Source organism: Pituophis catenifer, unplaced genomic scaffold (genome assembly GCF_029215685.1).
Source record: "Pituophis catenifer annectens isolate HBS135680 unplaced genomic scaffold, rPitCat1.0.hap2 SCAF_6, whole genome shotgun sequence".
Taxonomy (NCBI): Eukaryota; Metazoa; Chordata; class Lepidosauria; order Squamata; family Colubridae; genus Pituophis; species Pituophis catenifer.
The window spans coordinates 15474414-15498302 of NW_027256886.1; the positions used below are offsets into that span (position 1 = coordinate 15474414).

Sequence of the window (23889 nt, forward strand, 5' to 3'; positions counted from 1 at the left end):
GTTATCATCAGTATTCATAGGACATGACTTGAACTGGCATCTGATTACAGTACAAAAATTTAGATAATAGTTCAATCGTTTGTGTCAGAATACAAATTAAGCGAAACAAAAGTAAAAAAAAAATACAAGTTGGCAGAAAGGAGACTGAAGAAAATACACGCAGGATCGGTCCCATTGCATATACAGTACATATAAGGTGATATATACAATTTTTCTTTTGTTATTTATCTTGCAATTAGATATGGGTCTCTTTAATTTCCTTCATACTGATGTATGTAGACAAAAAAAAAACAAAAAACACCACTGTTACTGAAATGGTCATCTTCCTTATAGTGCTTGTTCTGTTTTCAGACTGAGAAAACAAAGACATATCCCTTAATCTTTGGGGAAAGAAAACATTGTTGTAACACTGGGGAGTCTTTCACGTATCTTGGTAAGCACTGCCAGATAAGATGGCCTTGAGTGAGATAAAAGGAAGGGGTAACTCATTCTGCAGAATCAGTTTCAGGCAATTCAGATACATATTTGTTAATCCTGTTCCTAGTAGGAGGGAGGGAGGGAGGGAAAAAGAAAAAGAGGCTTAATATTTTGACAGAATTATGAATGAAAAAGCCCTGACCAAAAGACTGTGTCTGCACCTAGCTTGATCTTTATTTTGCTATTTCTATTCCGGAGAAATGGGGTGTTTACGCATTACAAACACCAGGTTGTTTCTTTCTATCTTCTACAACCGATGCAGCTTAGAAGATGGAAGGTGGAAGTAGATGGAGGACCAAAAATTGAATGTAAACCCTTCCACTTGTGCCAAAAAAAAAAAGTTTCTCCAAGGCTTGGGAAGTTTCAGGAGCTCTTATACGTGGGCACTCTTCGCGTGGGTGGGAGAGCTCGATCCAGAAGCATAGTAGAAGCGGTTCTCTCCAAATGTTTGAGCATCTCCTGAACAACAAACAATGATGCATCCACCGAAGAGGCAAAGAGCCGATCCAATCCAGCCGGTGTAGAGGGAATATCCAAAGCTCATAATCATGGTTTCACGGTGAGCACTCACAGGGAACCAAATGGTAGCCACAATGGCACACAGAGCTGGGGAAACATTTGGGGTGGGGGGGAAATAATCACTGTAGCCCATCACAGAGTCTAGAATTCCACAGCAATTTACAAATCCTAGATTTAACAAGCATCTGAAATGTGCACCTATATTTAAGATAAAATTAAAGGCCAGAATATTGCCCAGTCATATCCATGTATTTATTAGAATGTGTTGTCGTGTAAGCCCTTTGATTGATTTTTCTGAATGAATTCTCTATAAAAAGCAGATACACTAAGTACTATTTCTTAATTGCTCAAGCGCTTAACAGTTGTCTTTCACTCATTGGTCCAAGGTGCAAAAAGAAACTTAGGACACCTTAGAGTGATGCTTTTTTGAAAATAGCCAAAAACATGGCTAAGCGGAATATGGGATTGCTAACTCTTCGATCTTCACTCTTCAACTACACCAAAGCCTAGTGGTCTGAAGTAGTAAACTGAATTAATGCATTATATATTGTGTGAAGAAATATTTCCCTTTGGTGAACCTGAAATAGACTCCTTTCTATTTTTATTGAGGATTCTATCGTAAGTTATTTTTTCCATCTCTCTGCTACTGTTTTCATTATGCTTTTCATTCTTGTGTGTGTTTTTGGTATAAGAAAAGGTGATAATACCAGCCAATGAGAGGATTATTCATAAGATATTAGAATGTGCGAGATGTACAAGCTCACATTAGAAATAAAAGGCAAAGAAGAAACAGAATTTTACGAGGTTTGGGATAAGTGGTATAAGTGGTTAGAACAGAGAAACAAAAATGTATAGAAATAAATGTAGATAACTGTAAGAGACACATGACATAGTGCTGTTAAAAAATGCTTATTGTTATGTAAATTGGAAAAATGGAAAATAAAAATTTTATAAAAAGGCGATAATAAGTTCCCCCCTCCATAATTTGGCTTTGCAAGAACCAGATCCCTGAGTAATTAACTAGATATTGAAATAAAATAAAAATTCTAAGCGTGCTCATCAAAATCAGTGATTACTTTGAAGGAAATATTTCATTGTACAATCTGTCTTTTATTCTACAATCTTCAACTGTATAAAGTTTCTTTGGCTTTCCATGTGTCCATTAAATCCCAATAGAAATCATTAAGAATAAATTTTCCATGGTAATTTTAGATAGATAGAGAGATAGAGAAATAGAGAGATAGAGATAGAGATAGATGAAAATGTGGGCATCCAAAAAAGCTTCAGGATACAGGATTGCTGTAGGATCTTTTCCTCCTTCTAAGAGACAAGTCAGTTTAAATGTTCCACTAAGAGAAATTCAAAAGAAATTTTCAATCATCCTGAGAATAAGACAAAATAATAGAAACCTTTTTGGGGGAGGAAGGTGGAAATTGGAGATCAGATTTCAGCAAGGCATTAGAAAGCACTCCTGAGAGGGGAGCATTGAAATGAGATACACAAAACCTCACAGGGTTCTTTTAATGTGAGTGTGACACATTGCATGCCCTTAAAACAGAAGTGTAGCATTGATCACACAGTGGGTCCTGATCTTTTTGGCCCCCACACCACTGTGTTCAGGGATTTTTAAAGAGCCAAAGTATTCTATTTTACATTTATGCCATAAGAATTCAACACTATGGAACTATCAAAATTTTGACTTACAAGAAAAAAAACAAAAACTTGACATTTAAGAACTACTGAACTGGCCAATTATTTTATTGCCTGCAGAGGAGAGTCACACTGGATTCAATCATTTAAATTCTTTGAGAACCCAAGAATAACAGAACGCTAGTAGAACCTACGGTGTCCCAGAGACCACACAGCAAAAAATAATAAGGCAGCATTAAAAGCATTAAAAGTTACAAGAGGAAGGCAAATATAGGAAAATAAATAAAAAATAGAAAACAGGGATCAGCGTTGCCCTAGCTCAGCTCTATCAGGCTATTTCCATCCTCTGGGGGGGGGGTGCGGAAGGCTGTTTTCGCCCTCCCCAGGCTCCTAGAAAGGCTCTGGAGCCTGGGGAGGGCGAAAAATGGGCCTTCCAGTCCCACTGCAAGTTGGCAAACGGGCCATTTCCAGCCTCCAGGGGGATGGGGAAGGCCGTTTTTGCCCTTCCCAAGCTCCAAGAAAGCATCTAGAGCCTGGGGAAGGCAAAAAAACGGGCCTACTGGGCCCACCGTGCCATTGCATGCCAAAAGCAGGGGGAGCGCAGGGGTGTCACACGCGCATGCGTGGGGGGGCAGGGCACACTGAATTATGGGTGTGGGCACGTGTGGGCATGAACCCCCCCCACGCTCCTCCTGCTTTTGGCACGCAATGGCGAAAAGGTTAGCCATCACTGCTCTAGGACAAGGATGCAACAAGCAAAACTGCAGCTGTTAAAAAGAGAAAAGAGTAGGACAGATGACTGTGTGGAGTTCAAGTTGTTTCTATCTAGAACCAGGGTATCAAACGTCTAACCCAAGTCCCTGATGGACATTGTAACTGTGTTGAGCAACCCTGTCACAAAAAGGGGTTTTGAGCAGCCTATGAAATGTTATGGGGAGGGTGTGTTTGTTTGGGGATTCCATTAATTCCAGAGTGATTTAGGTAGCTTCAGAGAGGAGCAGAAGTGGGAAGATTAGGACTTGATCCCAGAAATTGAAATCTCTGCATTTTCAACTCTCTTTGTCAAATCCTGGGGCAAACATTTTAAAACAGTGTCTGGAACCAAGAAATGTCCCTGCCAGAAAATCGTATCATCATAAAACAATACGGGATTTCAGGTATCATCTAATCCAGCCCCTTGCTTGGTATAGGATCCACTAACGTGTTCCAGAGAGGTCTGGAGTCCTTGGTGCTCTGTGAGCTTGGCCGTTTTCTTGCAGACATTTCAATACCCAACTTGGCACTGAAGATGTCATCTCATTGGTTAATGAAACATCTGCAAGAAAACAACCAAGCTCAGGGAGCACCAAGGGCTGCTCAGTGCAACCCTGAGCTACAAATATTCTATTCTATTGGCTTCAAGTCACTGTTTGAAGACCTCTAAGACAAGTGGGAAGAAACTGCTTCACTAGGCATCTAATATCCTGGTAGACAGTGAGACCTCCTGAGGATCTCCTGATTCCTCCTAATTCCTAACATGAATGAATCTACTTTCCTACAACTCCTACAGCAGTTTTACAATGAGGCCATACACTCTCCTCTTTTTATCTCTGTGTATCTCTTTCTTCATTCTCCATCTCGAACTGTTCCAGTCGGCATCTTCCCCTCTGTCCTTGCTTTGTCCTTGTTTCACTTTGCAAACTTGCATTGCCTTTCCCCCTCCCTTCCACCAGCCAAGGGTGTTTCTTTCTCGTCCTGCTAACATTTCAGACTTACAACTGAGATTTGTGGTTCTAACTACATCCATTTGCAAAGATTTTAGCAAAGGCTGAACCGGCGGCATCTGTTCAGGGAAGGGTCAAACTATCCTTTTGAGAAAAGCAGAGGACACCTGCAGATGCTCATGAAATATCCAGGGGAGGAAGGTGTCAAAAAGTCAAACTTGTGGCTGTGACAACACAATTGAGGCCCTGCATTTTTTGTAGATATGGACAAGATCACAGGAATTCTGAAAAACAAGTTTCACAGAGCTATAATTGCCATTGGTCACAGACATATACATACACTTACACTTACACATACACATACACATACACATACACATACACATACACATACACATACACATACACATACACACACACACACCCTATAGATCAGTGATGGCTTACCTTTTCCGGACTGAGTGCCCAAAGTGCAGGCACGGGTGAATGTGTGTGCGGGCACCTGAACCCCCAAAATGCAACGCACACGTGGCTCCCTCATGCGCCCCGCCCCACACAAACGCCCCCCACTCGCCACGCATGCACCTGCAGCCCCCACGCACGTGCCCCATCCCCCCACGCATGCACGGTGGAGACCCAATGATCAATTGCCCGGCAGGAGCTGAACTGGGGGGACGGCTCATGTGCCCATAGAGAGAGGGCTGCATGCCACCTGTGGCACGTGTGCCATAGGTTCACCATCATGGCTATAGATACTGCTGGACTGTATCCAAATAAAGATAACCCTCTTCATCCAGTATATAAAAGGAAAAAGCACTGAGAAGTGGTTTTTTTCTTAGACGAACAGTAGAAGGGAATAGCACAATACTCGTAGATTATTTTTTAAAGAGTAGTTTTCAAAACTAGGGTTAACAGTAGCTTAAAACTTAAATAAAAGCTTGTGGAAACCAACTCTTAACCTAGCAATTCTCACTGTATCTAAAGCCGTACTTAGATAGGTGGAATCAATTAAATCAAATTGCCATTTAGAGATACAAGGCCAAAGTTTTTACTTTATTAGATCAGTCCTATTGAGTTGCACATTCTCAAACTGCCCCTTCCTCTGCATGTATAGACTTTTTCTTTCTGCTGTCTTATTACTTTATTGCTTTATTCCTTGTTTTTGATTTCTGAAGGAAAACAGGCATAGGAAGGTGTTCCTGAGTTCCATTATCTATAGTAACTTGAGATCCTTTACCTATGACTATGATGCTTACATCATGTGTTACCTTTGCATTAATTTCTCCTGCCTTTCTGAGCTGTATAAATATAAGTGCATTCCTTTGTTGGGTGGGTCTCTTAATGTTTTTTGGAAAGAGTCCAGTGATGAAATCCAAATTTTTTTATTACCAGTTCTGTGGGCGTGGCTTGGTGGGCATGGCAGGGGAAGGATACTGCAAAATCTCCATCCCCAGTCCACTCCAGGGGAAGGATACTGCAAAATCCCCATTCCTTCCCCACTGTGGGGCCAGCCAGGGGTGGTATTTGCCGGTTCTCCAAACTACTCAAAATTTCCGCTACTGGTTCTCCAGAACCTGTCAGAACCTGCTGGATTTCACCCCTGAAAGAGTCCCACCAGCACATGAGGTAAGCCTTGATTGACAGACAGACCAGGACATCAGCAGAGAGTCAAAAGCATCAAAATGACAAGAACGATTGGCAGCTAACTCTCTGCCTTTTTAACATGTCTCGCAGGCATCACGTGCGCATAAAAAAGGAGACAGCCTTGATCATCTGGTCATGCTGCCATTTTACCCCAGATGACCCCATATCACGCACATCCAGATGTTTCTGGCGCTATCTGGCCAATACATTTTGAGCAGACAAGCACAGCTAGGAAATACCAGCCCAGAGAAGCTGGATGGAACCAGAGTATGATTGTTCTTTCAAATGAATTCATATGAATGGCTCAACTCTCACTCTTCTGGCTTCAAAGATTTGCTTCCAGAAGAATGCATTAACTAATTAACTGCCAACAAAGGGCTCTTCCTTACAACTGGGCTAATTTGCCTTCTTACAGACTTTGAGTTGCCAGAAAAGAATGATTTATTTTATTTATATTTATATGCAACTTATCTCATGCTTCAGGGTCACTTGATATACACTGGGCTGCCCCAATAAACAATCCCTATTTTGCCACAATGACAAGACTGGTCTCTAGGGCTCCCCTCACATTTTTTAAAGGTAGTATAATAAAATACAGAAATACAGAATAACAGAGTTGGAAGGGAGTTTGTAGGTCATCTAGTCCAACCCCCCAGCCAAGCAGGAGACTCTACGCCATTTCTGACAGATGGCAGTCCAGTCTCTTCTTGAAAGCTTCCAGCGATGAAGCTCCCACAACTTCCAAAGGCAACTTTTGTTCCATTGATTGTTGCAGATTACAGATTAACAGAGTTGGAAGGGACCTTGTAGGTCATCTAGTCCAACCCCCCCAACCCCAAAGTGTAGCAACTTGGTGCGTTGTCCCTCCTGCCCAGTACAGCTGGTCCTCAACATACGGCCATAATTGAGCCCAACATTTCTGCTGTTAAGTGAGACAATTCTTAAGTGATTTTTGCCCCATTTTACCACCTTTCTTGCCACAGTCATTAAGCAAATCACTGCAATTGATAAATTAGTCACCTGGTTGTTAAATGAATCTGGCTTCCCCATTGACTTTGCTTCTCAGAAGGTCGCGAAAAGGGATCACATGACCTTGGGACACTGCAATGGTCATAAATACGAACCAATTGCCAAGCATCCGAATTTTGATCACATGATCGTGGAGATGCTGCAAAGGTCGTAACTGTGAAAAACGGTCATAGGTCACTTTTTTCAGTGCCGTTGTAACTTTGAACAATCATTAAATGAACGGTTGTCAGCCAAGGGCTACCTGTATTACTGTGGCACCAAAAACAATAACCAATCACTACCTTTAATGTCAGATAGGCTTGGTAGCTAGAAATGTGCGTCTGGGACAGAAATTTTAGCCACATTCCTGGTTGCCCTGCTGCTACTGAACTTTCTTGCAGGTTATTTCTGAAAATGTATCCAGCTCAATGGATCTGTTTGTTTTAATACAGGTCTAATGCTCTTCTGTGGAAGTGCATTAAACCTATGTTCCCAAAATAGCCTCAATGCAGTACAGGAGTGCAGGATGTCGTTCAGGTGAGTTTCCCCAGGAGATCTGTCCTGCTTCATCCCATGTGCAGAAAAGAGCAATCAAGATAATTAGGGGACTGGGGGCTAAAACATACAATGAACGGTTGCAGGAACTGGGCATGGCTAGTCTAGTGAAGAGAAGGACCAGGGGAGACATGATAGCAGTGTTCCAATATTTGAGGGGCTGCCACAGAGAGGATGGGGGCCAAGTTATTTTCCAAAGCACCTGAAGGCCAGACAAGGAATAATGGATGGAAACTGACCAAGGAGAAATTCAACCTGGAAATAAGGAGAAATTTTCTGACAGAGAGAGCAATCAACCAATGGAATAAGCTTGCCTTCAGAAATTGTGGGAGCTTCATCACTGGAAGCTTTCAAGAAGAGATTGGACTGCCATCTGTCAGAAATGGTGCAGGGTCTCCTGCTTGGGGGGGTTGGACTAGATGACCTGCAAGGTCCTTCCAACCAGAACTGAGTTTCAGCAGGTTCTGACCAGTTCTGGAGAACCGGTAGCGGAAATTTTGAGTAGTTCAGAGAACTGGTAGCAAAAATTCTGACTGGCCCCGCCCCCATCTATTCTCTGCCTCTCAAGTCCCAGCTGATCAGGAGGAAATGAGGATTTTGCAATATCTTTCCTCTGCCACGCCCACAAAGCTACACCCACAGAACCGGTAGTAAAAAATTTTGAAACCCACCACTGCTTCTAACTCTGTTAATCTGTTAAAAGATGTCTCACTGCTCTGCATGTGGCCAGTCAGCCAGGCTGTTTTTGGGACATGAGTTTGGTGCTCTTACAAAGAGATTGCAAAGTGCATCAGGAGAGGCCCCTTTCCCTTCAGTCTGTGCCTTTTGCTGTAGATTGGTAGTAAGAGTTGAGCTAAATGTCTTGAACTGGAAGTTAGAGAACAATGCCTACTTAGGAAGAGAAGTGCCAGAGAGACTCTATGTTGGCAGAACGGATGGCCTGGGACTGGTAGCAAGAGTTGAGCTAAACGTTTTGAACTAGAACTTAGAAAATTATAATACGGAAATCTCCAGGGAATAAACAGGTGCCAAGATGAAAGTTTCCTAAAGCTTTGATTAAAGATTGCAATCAAAGGGAGCCCAAAATTCATCTACCTGGAGAAGCAAGACTGGGAGAAACCACTCAGTCCATTCTGTTGTTTTCAGGATCACTCCTCTGATTTATGGATGCTCGTATTGAGGAAGAGATGACTAACTTTGCCTCTCCCTGAGCATTGTTTTATTGTAAACGTACCACTGTTCTTGTACCATTTTATTATATTTGATGCTAACTCAAAGACTTGCCATCTTAATCCATTTCAATCCATTTCTTACTCCATTTGATGAAAAAGAAGATGTCATTTTGACATTTCTTTTAAAGAAACAAAACATTTTGGTGAAGTTCTCATGGTCAGAATATATTCCTGAACTGATTTTATTGCAAGTAGCCAAGAGACAGATGCGAATGTCCAAGCTCCCACTGAACAATAAATTCTTCAGCAGTCTGGCTTCCCATATTCCGATTAAAATATTTTTAAAAAGATACCATAAGGGAACTTCCCATGGGCTTTCCCCCCAAAATGGGGAAAGAGAGCACCCGTGGAGCAGGGGTGAAATCCAACAGGTTCTGACAAGTTCTGGAGAACCAGGAGCGGAAATTTTGAGTAGTTCGGAGAACCGGCAAATACCACTTCTAGCTGGCCCCAGAGTGGGATGGGAATGGAGATTTTGCAATATCCTTCCCCCAGGAGTGGGGAGGGAATTTATTTATTTTATTTATTTATTTATTTAATTTAATTTATATACCGCCCTTCTCCAACAGGACTCAGGGCGGTGAACAGCCAAGATAAAACATAACGTATAAAATTTAAAAGCAGTTTAAAAGACATTAAATAATTTTGGCCCTCAATTTAAAACAACCCAGTTAAAACCAATTACAAATTAAAACTGAAAGGATGGGATCAAGCCAGCCCGGCTAGATGAAATAGATGTGTTTTCAGGGCCCGATGAAAAGTCTGGAGGTCTGGTATTGTGCGTATCTCTGGGGGTAGGTCGTTTCAGAGGGCAGGTGCCGCCACAGAGAAGGCTCTCCCCCTGGGGGTCGCCAGCCGACATTGTCTGGCCGACGGCACCCTGAGGAGGCCCTCTCTGTGCGAGCGAACTGGCCGGTGGGAGGCTATTGGCGGCAGAAGGCGGTCTCGTAGATACCCCGGCCCTAAGCCATGGAGCGCTTTAAAGGTGGTCACCAACACCTTGAAGCGTACCTGGAAGACCACCGAATGGGGATTTTGCAGTACCTTTCCCCTGGAGTGGGGTGGGAATGATGATTTTGCAGTATCCTTCCCCTAGAGTGGGGTGGAGATTTTGCAGTATCCTTCCCCTGCCACACCCACCAAGCCACACCACGTCCACCAAGCCACGTCCACAGAACCGGTACTAAAAAAATTTGGATTTCACCATTGCCATGGAGGCTTCAGAATAGTGGAAAAATGCAAACAGGAGATATTGAGGATGTTGAGAGCCAATTTGATGTAATGTTAAGGCCTAGAAATTAGGAGACTGTGAGTTCTAGTCCTGCCTTAGGAAACAAAAGCAACAGGCTGGGTAACTTTGCACCTGTTATCCTCTCTCAGCCCAGCATACCTCACAGGATTGCTGTTGTGGGGAAAATAGGAGGAAGGAGTATGATGTATGTTCACTGTCTTGACTTACTTATAAAGTGATAAAGTCAGGATAAAAATCTAATAAATAAATAAATATCCTTCCCACTAGCAGATTGTTTTAAACCAAGCTACAATTCCTCCGCTCTCTCTTATCTGCCAGTCAGCAGCATGGCACAATTATTATGGCTCTTAGTTTGAAGCTTGTTGAGAACATCTGCAGCCAATCATTGTGCAGCTTGTACAGGCCAATAACAGAGCATGGGAAATACCAGCCAATGAACACTCATTCTCCCTTTTTTTAAATTTTCCCATTCTGGTGCCTTAGGGCTTCTCTTACTCTCTTCATGGACAAATAATTTTCTATCCCACACCCCATCCAGAGTCTATACACTGGACAATACGTATTTGTGTTGCTATGTAACTTCGAAGGGCAACTTTTATGTTAGCTGATTCCAAGGGAAGATAGTTTATTTAAGCATTAGCAAATAAAAGGCAAATCTAGAAAAGACAAGTCATTTTTTAAAAAAAAAAAATGTTTGTGAAAAATTCTGAAATTAATCAAAAGGACCATGTCACATAATCTATGAGCAACATAACTAAAGAATGGTTTTAGGTTTGAAGCCAAATTGTTACCCTTCTCATTTCTGCCAGCCTCAAAACACTGTTGTGAACAGTTGTGGATAAGCTGCCAAAGTCACCATTCCTCCATTATTAAGGATCTTTCCATTTTCAAACATAGTTTCTTTACTAAAGACAATTGTGCATTCAAAGGTATGCTAGACAAATTTTTAAAATTGCAACTCAATTCCAATCTCATTTGATTTTTGCATTCATACATGGTATTAAGTCTGGATGTCCTTTTTTAAAAAATTGAATTAAATAATTATTTTTTTTTAATTGAACAAGCCATAATGGTCTACTTTGCATATAGTAATCATAATGATTAGAATTATATATCATGCTAAGCCAACTGGAAACTATTACAATAGCTTAGCGTGATGTGTGTATTAGGCCAAAGTGCTAAATTTAATGTTGAATTTACTGAACCGATTAGGTCACAGGAGGCATTTCATAATGCTTGGCAAGAGTTTGAAAAGGCCCTTGGCTTTTGATTTTTTGGTGAGCATCTGACATTAAATCAATTGGACGTTCTGAGTACACTTTTTGCCTGCAAGCGCTTAACAGTTGTTGGGTGTTGTTGCCCAGAAAACTATACGGACATGTTCCATGCTGTCCAAATGTATTGGGTTTCAATTCCTATTGATCTTGATAGAGATCAGAGGAATTAATATTGAACTTTGACAGACAAAGTAGTAGTGGAGGTGAAGTGAGGGTAGAGGTGGAGGTGGAGGAGAAGGAGAAGGAGAAGGAGAAGGAGAAGGAGAAGGAGAAGGAGAAGGAGAAGGAGGAGAAGGAGAAGGAGAAGGAGAAGGAGGAAAAAGAAGAAAAGTCCTATAACTCTGCAGCCACCAGATCTATAAGAAGCGGAGCAGAATCTCACATTCAGATATAAGGAGATAGGAATTACAAGTAAGAGGAGTTGTGGATGCAGTGGTAGGTTGCTATCAGTTCGCCCCGGATCGGGCAAACCAGTAGCGATGATGGCAGGATGCTCCGCCCACCCACCCGGATGCTTCTGCGCATGCGCAAAAGTGTTGTGCGAGCACGACAGCACACGTGCACCCATGAGCAAACCGGTAGCGACGGGTTTTGAAACCTGCCCCTGCATGGATGGCCTCTAAAGCAATCTTCTCTAAGGTGGCTTCCTCCAGATATGCTGAGTCTGCAGCTCCTTCCCAAATGCCTGACCAAATAGCTAATGCACTAGATGAGAGCTAAGAAAGGTGCGGCCCTCCAGAGTCAAAAGTTCCTTTGAAGCAAGCTCAGCTCGTGTCTGCATCTCCTCATCTGTGTAATTTCATCGGAATAATACTATACAGAAATGCCCTTTTTTCTAGGATGCTTGTTAAACTTTCCAGGGTAGTCTAGAAAGCTGATTAGTAGCACTCAGGGATTATCTGGCTTCAGTTCTGTGTAGCTATCCAAGATAAGCTGCTCAACTACAATTTCTAGTAGTCCCAATCAGTGTAACCAATGGTTAGGAACTGTGGGAGTTGCAATTTTGGCTACATCTGAAAGTCTATAACTTCCTCATCCTTGCTGTCCATCTCTCTAGATCTTTGGTTGTTTTAACCTATTGAAACAGTTGGATCTGGGGCTACATCTTGCAAATTGCAGAGAACCTGGAAGTCTCTACTGCAGCTGGACACGTCTTCTCCAATATGGTGGAAACTGGGCACCCATTATAATAAAGCATGATGTCAGTGCTGGCTGCCAGAAGGAGAGAGTCCACTTCAGGGCAAGGCAGCACAAAGAGGCTACTCTCCTCTTGGCCATCCCATCCTCCTCCTCCTCCTCCTCAGCTAAACAAACTGGTGAAGAAAGACACCAAGGCCTCTTGTTGTGAGATGGCAAGGCACAAAAATACACAGGTGGTAACGATGATTGTATTGGCCATTGTTGTCAGGGTGATACTGACTGGGTCTTCCATACTGATCAGAAGAAAATACATTCTATGAGAATTGCTCCAGACCATCATAAGCAGAGCAGCTCAGTCGTAGGGGGAGGAGGACATATAGGGACAATCGTCTTCAGAATTTGCTGCTAACAAAATGCAGTTGACATCTTTGGGTCCCTAAAAAATGACAACCCCTCTCAATTTGGTAGCTGCTTTCAATTTGGCAATGGTGTGAATTAGCCAACCCCGCTACAAGCTTCCCCGTCGTGGTGATCCTCAACTGTTCTGTCAACTTTGGTCATTTTTCCAGTATAGTTAGTCCTCAATTTACAACCAGAACTGAGCCCAACATTTCTGTTGCTAAGTGAAAGAGTTGTCAAGTAAGTTTTGCCCCATTTTGCAACCTTTCTTAACAGTTGTTAAGTGAATCACTGCAGTGAGGAAATTAGTAACATGGTTGTTAAGTGAATCTGGCTTCCCCACTGACTTTGCTTGTCATATTTATAAGCCTGCAGCTGTCATAAATATGAGCCAGTTGCCAAGTGTCTGAATTTTGATCATGTGATGCTCCATGGGGAGCTTGGAGCTTCCAGACCATGGGATGCTGCAACAGTTGTAGGTCTGAAAAATGGTCATAAGTGGTCACTATTTTCAGCGTCATTGTAACTTTAAATGATCATTAAACGAATGCTGCGTGGCAGCAGTGGTTAGAATGCAGTATTGCAGGCTAATTTTGCCATCTGCCAGCAGTTTGATTCTGACCGGCTCAAGGTTGACTCAGCCTTCCATCCTTCTGAGGTTGGTAAAAAGAGGACCCAGATTGTTGAGGGCAATATGCTGATTCTGTAAACCTTTTAGAGACAGCAGTAAAGCACTATGAAATGGTATATAAGTTTAAGTGCTGTTGCTGTTGCTACTGTAAATCAAGGTCTACCTGTATTCCAAAAAATCATGCAGCATAAAATGGATTGACTCTTGCATCACGCTTAACCATTTTGTCTGAAATGGTATAGGGCCGTGATAGCGAACTTATGGCACGTGTGCCACAGGTGGCACGTGGAGCCATATCTGTGGGCATGTAAGCGTTGCCCTAGCTCAGTTCCAGTGTGTGCCGGCCAGCTGATTTTCAGGTCTTCCGGGCCCACCAGAAGTCAGAAAACTGGCTGTTTCCAGCCGCCAGAGGGCCTCGGGAGCATGGGGGAGGCTGTTTTCACCCTCCCCAGGCTCCAAAAAAGCCTCTGGAGCCTGGGGAGGGTGAAAAACAGGCATATCGGACCCACCGGTAACCTTTTTGCTGTCGCGTGGCAAAAGCTGGGTGAGCGCAGGGCGGTCGCGCGTGCATGCGCAGGGGGGTGGGGCACGGCGGGGAGCCTTGAATATGGGTGTGGGCACACACATGCGCGACCTCCCTTACGCTCCCCCCACTTTTGGCATGAAACAGCAAAGAGGTTAGCCATCACTGGTATAGGGTTTCCTGCCTGAGCAGGAAGTTGGATTAGAAGACCTCCAAGGTTCCTTCCAACTTTGTTATTCTGTTCTCTTTGTCTAACCAGCTCAGGGAAGGACTTAGCAGATACATTTACACAACTTCTTAAGCTCCATTCGTATTAACATTGATTAGATTTGTTGAGGTTTAGAGTGAGTTAGGCAGATTAGACCCATTGGGATAACATATGATTCAATATATTGTATAGATATAGATGTTCACAATAGGTTGTTGGGTTTTTTTGTTTTTGGTTTTTTTGGTTTTTTTTTTGCTTTAATTTATACGCCGCCCTTCTCCAGAGACTCAGGGCAGCTTACAATGCGTTAAGCAATAGCCTTCATACTTTTGTATATTTATACAAAGTCAGCTTATTGCCCCCACGATCTGGGCACTCATTTCACCTACCTTTGAAAGGATGGAAGGCTGAGTCAACCTTGAGCCTGGTGAGATTTGAACTTGCAGTAATTGCAAGCAGCAGTTGTTAATAACAGTGCTTTAGCCGTTGTTAATAACAGTGCTTTAGTCCACTGTACTACATGTTAATTTAACATGTTTGAATGTTACATTTATGTTTTACCAAATCCCCAAAAGGGTATGGCTAGCTGATGAGATAAATAGCTTGAAATAGATCTATACTGGTCTCCCTTTATTTCTTCGTCAGTAAAACATAAATTCAACACAAAAATAGTTTGTTGCGAAAGCGACTGCCTATGAAGGCTCCTGGATTGGGGCTGAAAGGCAAAACCGGAGCAGTCTGTCCCATAATTGGGTAAACCAGGTTGCTCTGATAAAAAAAAAAAAAACACTTAACATGTTTGAATCAGTGGTGAAATGTAAAATTTGTTACTACCGGTTCTTTGGGCGTGGCTTGGTGGGGGTGGGGGGGTAATGTGACTGGGTGGGTATGGCCAACTTTTTTTTTTTTTTTTACTTTTAAAAGCATTTTTTCTACAACCTCTTTGGCCAAAGAGGTTACAGAAAAAATGCTTTTAAAAGCCTCTGACAATCAGGCAACTCAGCTGGGATCGTCAGAGGCTTTTAAAAGCATTTTTTTCTGCAACCTCTTCGGCCTTTGTAGAAAAAATGCTTTTAAAAGTAAAAAAAAAGCCTCTGATGATCGTGCTACTCAGCTGGGCATGGGGGGGGCAGGGGCACAGGGATTTTTGCTACCGGTTCTCCGAACCGCCCGCCATCGCTACTGGATCAAGTAATCCAGTCCAAACTGGGAGCATTTCACCCCTGGTTTGAATGCAGCCTTCACTGAGAAGCTGGCTCTGTCCTAGGTTAGTGTGATGATAACTATGATTCTGGGGTCCAGTACAGCTTTGTGGATCTCTCACTGGAAAACGTGCTAGGTTAGAGTTTGATTAGCACCTGAGGAAGTGAATTGAGACATGGGGAACCTTACCCAAGAGGATTAAAAGGATTCCTCCCAGTTGAGAACGCCGATACTTGGCCACTCCAGGTTCATGGCCCATCCGAATGCAAGGCAAAACAGTCACCAGGAGGAAAACAGCTGGGAGTCCCAAAACTGTGGCAGCAATCATCAGGGCCCGACATGCCTGGACGTACCCTGTGGGAAGAAAGACTTCAGTATTTGCGAACCTACAATGTTCAATGGCGCGTTTCTGCTTTAAATAACAGGGCTGTCCTACAGAATGGCAACTAAACAAGCTCCTTTCCCAGAGGGACCAATCGATTTGCATGACTGAGAATGTCCATCTGCTATAGGTGGCATTGTTACCATTGGCAAGATTAGCAAAGATGTTTAAGAACTTGTCCGTCAGATGTTGGAAATGTAAGCAGAAACCGGGCACATATTATCATATGTGGTGGACATGTGCAAAAGCAACCTCGATAGAAAAACACTTAATCTCTTCCCTGGCTCAAGCTGATGAAGGGAGGAGAACTTGTGGCTCAGAGGTTAATACAACTGCCTAATATGCAGGCAGCCCAAATCCGAGTAAGGGTATGGCTAGCTGATAAGAGCTTGAAATAGATCTATACTAGTCTCCCTCCATATATATATATATATATATATATATATATATATATATATATATATATATATATATATATATATAGGTTTTCCCTACGTAGCCAAGGTTTTTTTGTAGCTCCAGCTCGGTAGAATCACATCTACTCGGTTCTGGGCTTTTTTCCTTTCTAACAGCTAGCAAGCTCTAACTACTAGGGGGGAGACCTAAATAGATCCATTTCTAGCTCGTTTGCTTTCATCAGTAGGCCACACCTACTAATACTATATATATTATTACGTATTGACAGCAGCAAGAATTGTATTTGCACAATACTGAAAAAATGAGGAAACACCTACAGAAGAAGATGTCATTTTTTAAAAAATTAGATTGTGCAGAAATGGACAGATTGATATTAAAGATAAAAGAAAAAGAAGATACAGAGTATTTTCGAACATACTCTGGGATTTGTTTTACAAATGGTTGGATAATAGAGGTAGGAATTAGGAGTGGGAAAAGTACTATTATATAAGCAGCAGTGGGTTTCACATATTCTTACCACCAGTTCACCACGTGCGCACCCGCACGAACTTGTGCGTGCTTGCGCCTTCTGTGCATGCACCCGGCCTTCCACGCATGCGCTTTGCTTGCATGTGCACCTTCCACGCATGCACCCAGCCTCAAAAGCGTGGCTAAATAGGATGCCCAGGCAGGCGGGTGGACGATCTCCACTACCGGTTTACCTGAACCGGTATGAACCGGCTGAATGTCACCACTGTATATAAGCAAAATGATCTGGACCAGAGGTGGGTTTCAGCAGGTTCTGACCAGTTCTGGAGAAACGGTAGTGGAAATTCTGACTGGCCACATCCCCATCTGCCTCCCAAATCCCAGCTTATCAGGAGGGAATGGATATTTTACAGTATCCTTCCCCTGGAGTGGGGAGGGAACAGATATTTTACAGTATCCTTCCCCTGGAGTGGGGAGGGAACAGATATTTTACAGTATCCTTCCCCTGGAGTGGGGAGGGAACAGATATTTTACAGTATCCTTCCCCTGGAGTGGGGAGGGAGTGGAGATTTTACAGTATCCTTCCCCTGGAGTGGGGAGGGAATGGAGATTTTACAGTATCCTTCCCCTGGAGTGGGGAGGGAACAGATATTTTACAGTATCCTTCCCCTGGAGTGGGGAGGGAATGGAGATTTTACAGTATCCTTCCCCTGGAGTGGGGAGGGAACAGATATTTTACAGTATCCTTCCCCTGGAGTGGGGAGGGAATGGAGATTTTACAGTATCCTTCCCCTGGAGTGAGGAGGGAATGGAGATTTTATAGTATCCTTCTCCTGCCATGCCCACCAAGCCATGCCATGCCATGCCACGCCCACCAAGCCAGGCCCACAGAACTGTAGTAAAAAAAATTTGAAACCCACCACTGATCCACACAATACACTATTCACTAAGCGCTTATGTATGTAAAATGAAAATGTATAAATAAACTGTTAAAAAAAAAGAAAAGAATGTCCATCTGCACTTCCTGTCAGCGGGATCTCTAAAGCAGGGCTGGAAAATCTTTTTCCAGAAAGGAAAGGCCAGTCCTTCTCTTCCAAAGGCTGCACAGATGACATCACAAGAGGAAGCAGGGTCCACAATTTTGAACTGGTGGGGGGAGTTTTTTCCTACTGCTGTGGTGTTGGCAAACGTACAGGCTTGTTTACTTTATTTCAAACTTTCCAGAAAGTGACAGCAGCTATTTTTTATCATTTTCTTCCCAATTGTCGAGTTTTAGGATTTGGGGTTGAACTAAAAACCCAACAGGAATGTCCACCCCAGCCACCAAAGTCAGATATATGTACGATGCTCTGTACGGAAGCCTCTATGCATCCCAGGGACCTTCTAAAAGCAAGAGATGGAAACTTTATTTCTTGGAATGAGGCTGACAAGCAGAATGAAATTAATCAGCTCAAAATAATAATCTCCAAGACTAAATAATGTAGCCAAAAGTGAGGCAAGAATGCTTAAGATTCCTTTGAGCTCACAAATCGATTTCGAAGAATAATAAATTGTAGGGGGGGGGGTGTTTTTGACTTCTTCTAACTACAGGTGGTCCTTGACTTACGATCTCAGTTGAGCCCAAAATTTCCATGGCTAAGCAAAACAGTTGTTAACTGAGTTGCTCCCCATTTTATGACCTTTTCGCCCCCGTTGTTAAGTGAATCACTGCATGAAAAAGTGTGAAAACCAGACATAAGTCACTTTTTTCAGTGTTTTGTCACTTTGAACAGTCACTAAACAGATGGTTGTAAGTCAAGGACTACCTGTACCATGTTCCTGTCACTTGCAGAATCTGAGCAGAGTTTGCCTGCCTGCTGAACGGTAGGAAGAATTACAATTACAGAAAATAACAGGAAATCATCTCCAGTATTAGGAATGGGATGAGAGAGTTTGATGACTGCAACATCCTAGTGACATCAGGTTTAAACAAAATAATACCACAAAGAGGACGGGGTCAAGCTATTTTCCAAGGCACATGAAGGCCAGACAAGGAACAATGGATGGAAACTGACCAAGGAGAGATTCAACCTGGAAATAAGGAGAAATTTTCTGACAGTGAGAACCATCAACCAATGGAACAGAGGAAGCCTTTGGAAGTTGTGGGAGCTTCATCACTGGAGGCTTTCAAGAAGAGATTGGACTGTCATTTGTCAGAAATGGTGTAGGGTCAGTCTCCTGCTTGGGTGGGGGTTGGACTAGATGACCTACAAGGTCCCTTCCAACTCTGTTAATCTGTATCTAAAATACAAGAGAAGTGTTCTGGAGCTAGAATATGGAGATCTAAGGTCAAATTTGGATTTTCCCATAGAACAATTGGAAGACTTGGGGCCAGTCTCAGTCTCTTCCTCTAGCCTACCCCACTAGGTTGATGTAAGAATGTGATCTAGGGGAGGAAAAGAATATGCATGGACCTCTTTGAGTTCCTGAATGAAAAATAACAATAAATAATCATTTATTTATTTATTATTTATTATTCGTATTTCTATGCCGCCCACTCTCCAAGGACTCTGAGCGGTTTACATCAAAGACAGTATACTAAATAGCATATTGCCCCCAACAATCTGGGTCCTCATTTTACCCACCTCGGAAGGATGGAAGGCTGAGTCAACCTTGAGCGGGTGAGATTTGATCCGCTGATCTGCTGAACTAGCAGTCAGCTAAAGTAGCTGCAGTACTGCACTCTAACCACTGCGCCACCTCGGCTCTTGAATATACATATCATGAATATACATGTCCCAGGATAATGTTGCAGGATCCAATCTGGGTCAGTCACTTGGACCAGAGGTTTTGACTCGTGCTGGGAGCCCATCCTCAGGGAACTTCTCTACAGAAGGCTAGAGAGGAGTTCCCTGAAGATGGGCTCTAGCACAGGTCCGAAAGCCTGACTAGGTGGCTCACTGGCTAAGACACTGAGCTTGTTGATCAGAAAGGTCGGCGGTTTGAGTCCCTAGTACAGGCCTCCTGTGTGAGCAGGGGGTTGGACTAGATGACCTCCAAAGTCCCTTTCAACTCTGTTACTGTTACTTTCAGCTCGGAAGACAAAACAGACTCAGACTGGATGCTGCAATAAATAATTAATCGTAGAGGTTTGAAGCTAATGAGATTCACAATCATGCACATCAGAATAACTCCAGGTTAGAGAAAACTGGTATCAGCAAACTGGAAAATTAAGAAGTATGAAAATGGTGGAGAACTGAGCAGTAAGTTAAACAGCCTGGGACTAAAGAGGGTCTTCCAGAGAGCACTAACCTATAGTTTGAGTTTACACTGGTTGCTCATGATGTTATGTTGCTAACAGCGAGCAGAATTCCAGCTTGCAAGTTCTACTTTATTGGGGACTTTAAATTTTAATCAATGTATTTGTATTCCAACCTTAAAATCCATTACTTGAAATCTGCTGCAAAAGATTAGCCGTCAACTTAGCATTTAAAACATCTCAGCCTGGAAATATATTCACAGGGACAAAATTGAATAAATTTTACAGTACTTCTACGCTAATGTTCCCTGGGGTTTTTATAATTTTAGCTGGATGGAAATAAACTTCATTTATTGAAGTTACTGCAAAGTATGCAGAAAATATGATGTATATCTCAGCCAGATCTTTTCTAAGTATTGGAGTAATGTAGTTCCTGAAAGGGACATTTCCCTACTTCAATTTTCATGTTATGCTTGAATTTGTGGATAGTTGCCGACTAATCATGCTGGTTAGTTAAGTCAGTCACGGACTTAAGAAAAGCAAAATATAACATCAACTTTTCTGGATTGACTGTCTGTTCCTCCATCCTATTTAATAGCTGTTAGTTGGAACTTCTAGAAAACTCTCTAGCATCTATCAACCTTCATCAGGTGATATTCAAATGTATCTCTGAATTAGGAGGTTACATATAAACTGGTCATTAACAAACTTGTCTTCCCTGGAGCCCTTGGTGGTCATTTCTATCCAGTAGCAGGGAGTTCCATAAGTCCATTAAGCAACATATACAGTAAAAGTCTATTTCCATTGGTGCTGAAACTCTTACCAATCAAACTGGTGTTCATAATGTTACAATAAAATAAAAATTGACCAATATACCAAACTTTTTAAAATGATATCATATGGGCTGAAATCTCCCATTAGTCATGAATTTCCTGGCCAGCCTCAAGTAATTAATCAAGGCATTGGCCTGCAGTTGAGGGATAATAGTAGTGATAAATATATTATTTTATAAAATAAAATATAAGACATATTTAGGAAACAAACTTATAGGATTGTGACTACATAAAATATTTCATGGTCCTAATTTGTTGCATCTTTTAAGCATTGTTTTATGTCATATGCACATAATGTGATCAGGCCTCTCAATTTAATATTTTCAATTTCCTTAAATGTTATATGTGTATCTGTGTGTTTGCATTATATCTGGATTATAAAGATTATTGTCATAATCTTTATATCCTTTGTAAAGGATGTGTGCACGCACACAGATCTTAAAATCTGGAGAAGAGGAGGAACATCTTAAACAAATGTTTAATATTGATTGATAATGACTAATTGATAAATATAGAAACACTATTTATTAATAATAATGCCAATTATCATGCTAATCCTGGGTTTAATTCTTTATTATCAGAAAAATACACCCTTCCTGGAGAAAATGTCTCTTGTGAAGTCATGATAGAATAGCACAGAGAGCCGCCAAAAAACAAAAAAAACCTTTTTTTGACATGGTGATTCTAAAACGTATCTTCCCTGATAGCACAAACTTCCCATGCTGGAATAACAAAATTCAGCTGTTACTGTTTGTGTAGCTTTGTATTTTACACCATACAATGTGGAAAATATTTTCATTGTCTCCATTCCCACACAAAGTCACTGAAGCTAGCCCACCAATAAGGAAGAGCTCAATGATACAGACCAGATGGTATATTAGATTTCACTCCAGGCTAGGAAAGACCTGCCCAGTATTATAAACAGGATTTACCAGCTAGCCCCTAAACCCAACCGATTTTAAGACAAATGCCAAAGCATCTGTGAGTCCCATTTTGCTGATGGTTAAATAGAGACACCTCCCCCTCCCCAAGATGTGGAATAGCCAGAGTCACACAAATTTCAGTGGTAATTCCTAGGAATTAAGGCCTGGCTGCAGAATCAGAGATAGGCCTTAAAAAGATGATCCCATGCCAACCGCTCACCGTGACTGGAAGTCAGGTGGAAAGTAAATTTTTTAAAAATTATGATTTTTGTCCCTTTTGACTGTTTCCATTTGCCAGAAATTAGGATATTATGATCTGAGTATGTGCATAATAATAATAATTGACATGGCAACACCAGGAATAATAGAATAGAAGACAAAGAATTGGAGAAGATCAGAAAGTATCAAGAGCTGAAAATCGAAACGGAAAAGATTATGGCACAAAGCAGCTATGGCAGTCCCATGATGGTTACATGGCATGCTGAATACCATACTAAAAAAATCTTGGATGGCACTTAGAAAATCTGAGCATTCAATACATTATGATGTCCTAGGTTCTTGGGAAGAATTCAATGCATAGAATTCCATAATTGTAGGAATTGGGTATGTCTATCCTAATGAAAAGTAGGACTGGGGTGACAGGATAGCAGTCTTCCGATATCTAAGGGATTACTACAAAGAAGAAGGGGTCAACCTATTCTCCAGAGTATCCGAAGGGAGAACAAAAAGCAATGGATGGAAACTAATCAAGAAGAAAAGCAACCTAGAACTAAGGAGAAATTTCCTCATAGTTAGAACAATTAATCAATGGAACATCTTGCCTCCGGAAGTTGTGGGTGCTCCATCACTGGAGGTTTTTAAGAAGAGACTGGACAACCATTTGTCTGAAATGGTATACAGTCTCCTGCTTGATCAAGAGGTTGGACTAGAAGACCTCCAAGGTCCCTTCCAACTCTATTAGTCTGTATTCTATATGAAGGCCAAAACGAGCTAAAGAACTGGCAGCTGTGACTTCATATTATTGTGGAAATAATAATAATAATAATAATAATAATAATAATAATAATAATAATAATAATAATAGGAAGAGGTTATTCTTTTCTCTTGCAGGGATTAAGGGTTTTATTGGTGTCCTCACTTCATAAATTCCTTCACAAATTTAGCTCTCTCTCTGTTTATTCAAATATAATTTCAAATGCAGCCTTTCTATAAAAGATTAATTTCAAATGCAGCCTTTCTATAAAAGATTAACCTCAATTTGTTGCTGTTATTATTAGGATTCTAAACAGACATAACTAGAATTCTCCATATATTACTTCTTTTTCGTCTGTTCTAATTTTTCAGCAATCTTACCAAACATTCCCAAATTCCCCTAAGAAGTCCTATCTAAAAATATAATAAACCAGCATTGAAGCTGTGAGGTTTGGTTTGAGTTGGGAGTCAGAGTTGGCAGTTGCTGGATAATCCATACCTGGTAATATGAGGATGTCCACCAGTGGCTTGCAGTGATACAGCCCTGTTGCCATGACGCAGTCGGCCCACAGTCCCTTGGACCCCAGCTCATCCATCTTCCGGCAAGTGGTGATGGTGTATCCACAAGTCACAACCCACTCATTTGTGGAAGTGGCCACAATCAAGCCAATCCAACCGACAAAGCTAGCCACAAACCCAGTAAGATGTAGACAAGTGGCAACCATCCTTCCCCTAAGCTTGGCTGAACACGGAAAAACTGGCAAGCAACAAGGCGAAGGTCTGACTGTAAGTGGTCAGCGAAAGGCACTGAAATGAGATCAGCTGGGATGGAGATGCTTGGCATCTGTTAGCCCAGCCCCTGGGAGGAGTCTGCTCCCATACAGATAGAGGGAGGTGGCTCAAAATGTGCCAAGTTTTGTTCTTCTTTTCCCTTTGTTTAAAACTTCCTGCAATTACACAGTGGGGAAAGGGAACACAGAAAGGCAAATGGGAGAAGAGAATCCACATTTAGGTCCAAGCTTAAACAAGGCCTGATTCTAAGTTAGAAAGGAAAGATTTGGGCAAACATGAATGAGAGGAAATGAACTTTTTCAAAAGAAGAGACAGCACCAAAGGCTGGCTTGTTACTGTGTCCATTCTCTGAAGAGTCTTGTTGTATAACACACCAACACACCTTTACACTTTCTAAAAGAGAAAAATGATGCAGCAAACAAGTAGAGAAAATACAGACCTTA

General features: G+C 41.9%; 1 protein-coding gene across 1 annotated transcript; it reads right to left on the minus strand.

Annotated features, from left to right (window-relative positions):
* Positions 1-274: 274 nt before the first annotated feature.
* Positions 275-23431, minus strand: CLDN11 (claudin 11). The gene is made up of 3 exons (XM_070945738.1): positions 23154-23431; positions 15611-15775; positions 275-1083 (listed from the first exon to the last, which is right to left on the minus strand). The coding sequence occupies exons 1-3, from the start codon at positions 23377-23379 to the stop codon at positions 851-853; spliced, it is 624 nt and encodes a 207-aa protein (XP_070801839.1). The 5' UTR covers positions 23380-23431; the 3' UTR covers positions 275-850.
* Between the last annotated feature and the right edge of the window lie 458 nt (positions 23432-23889).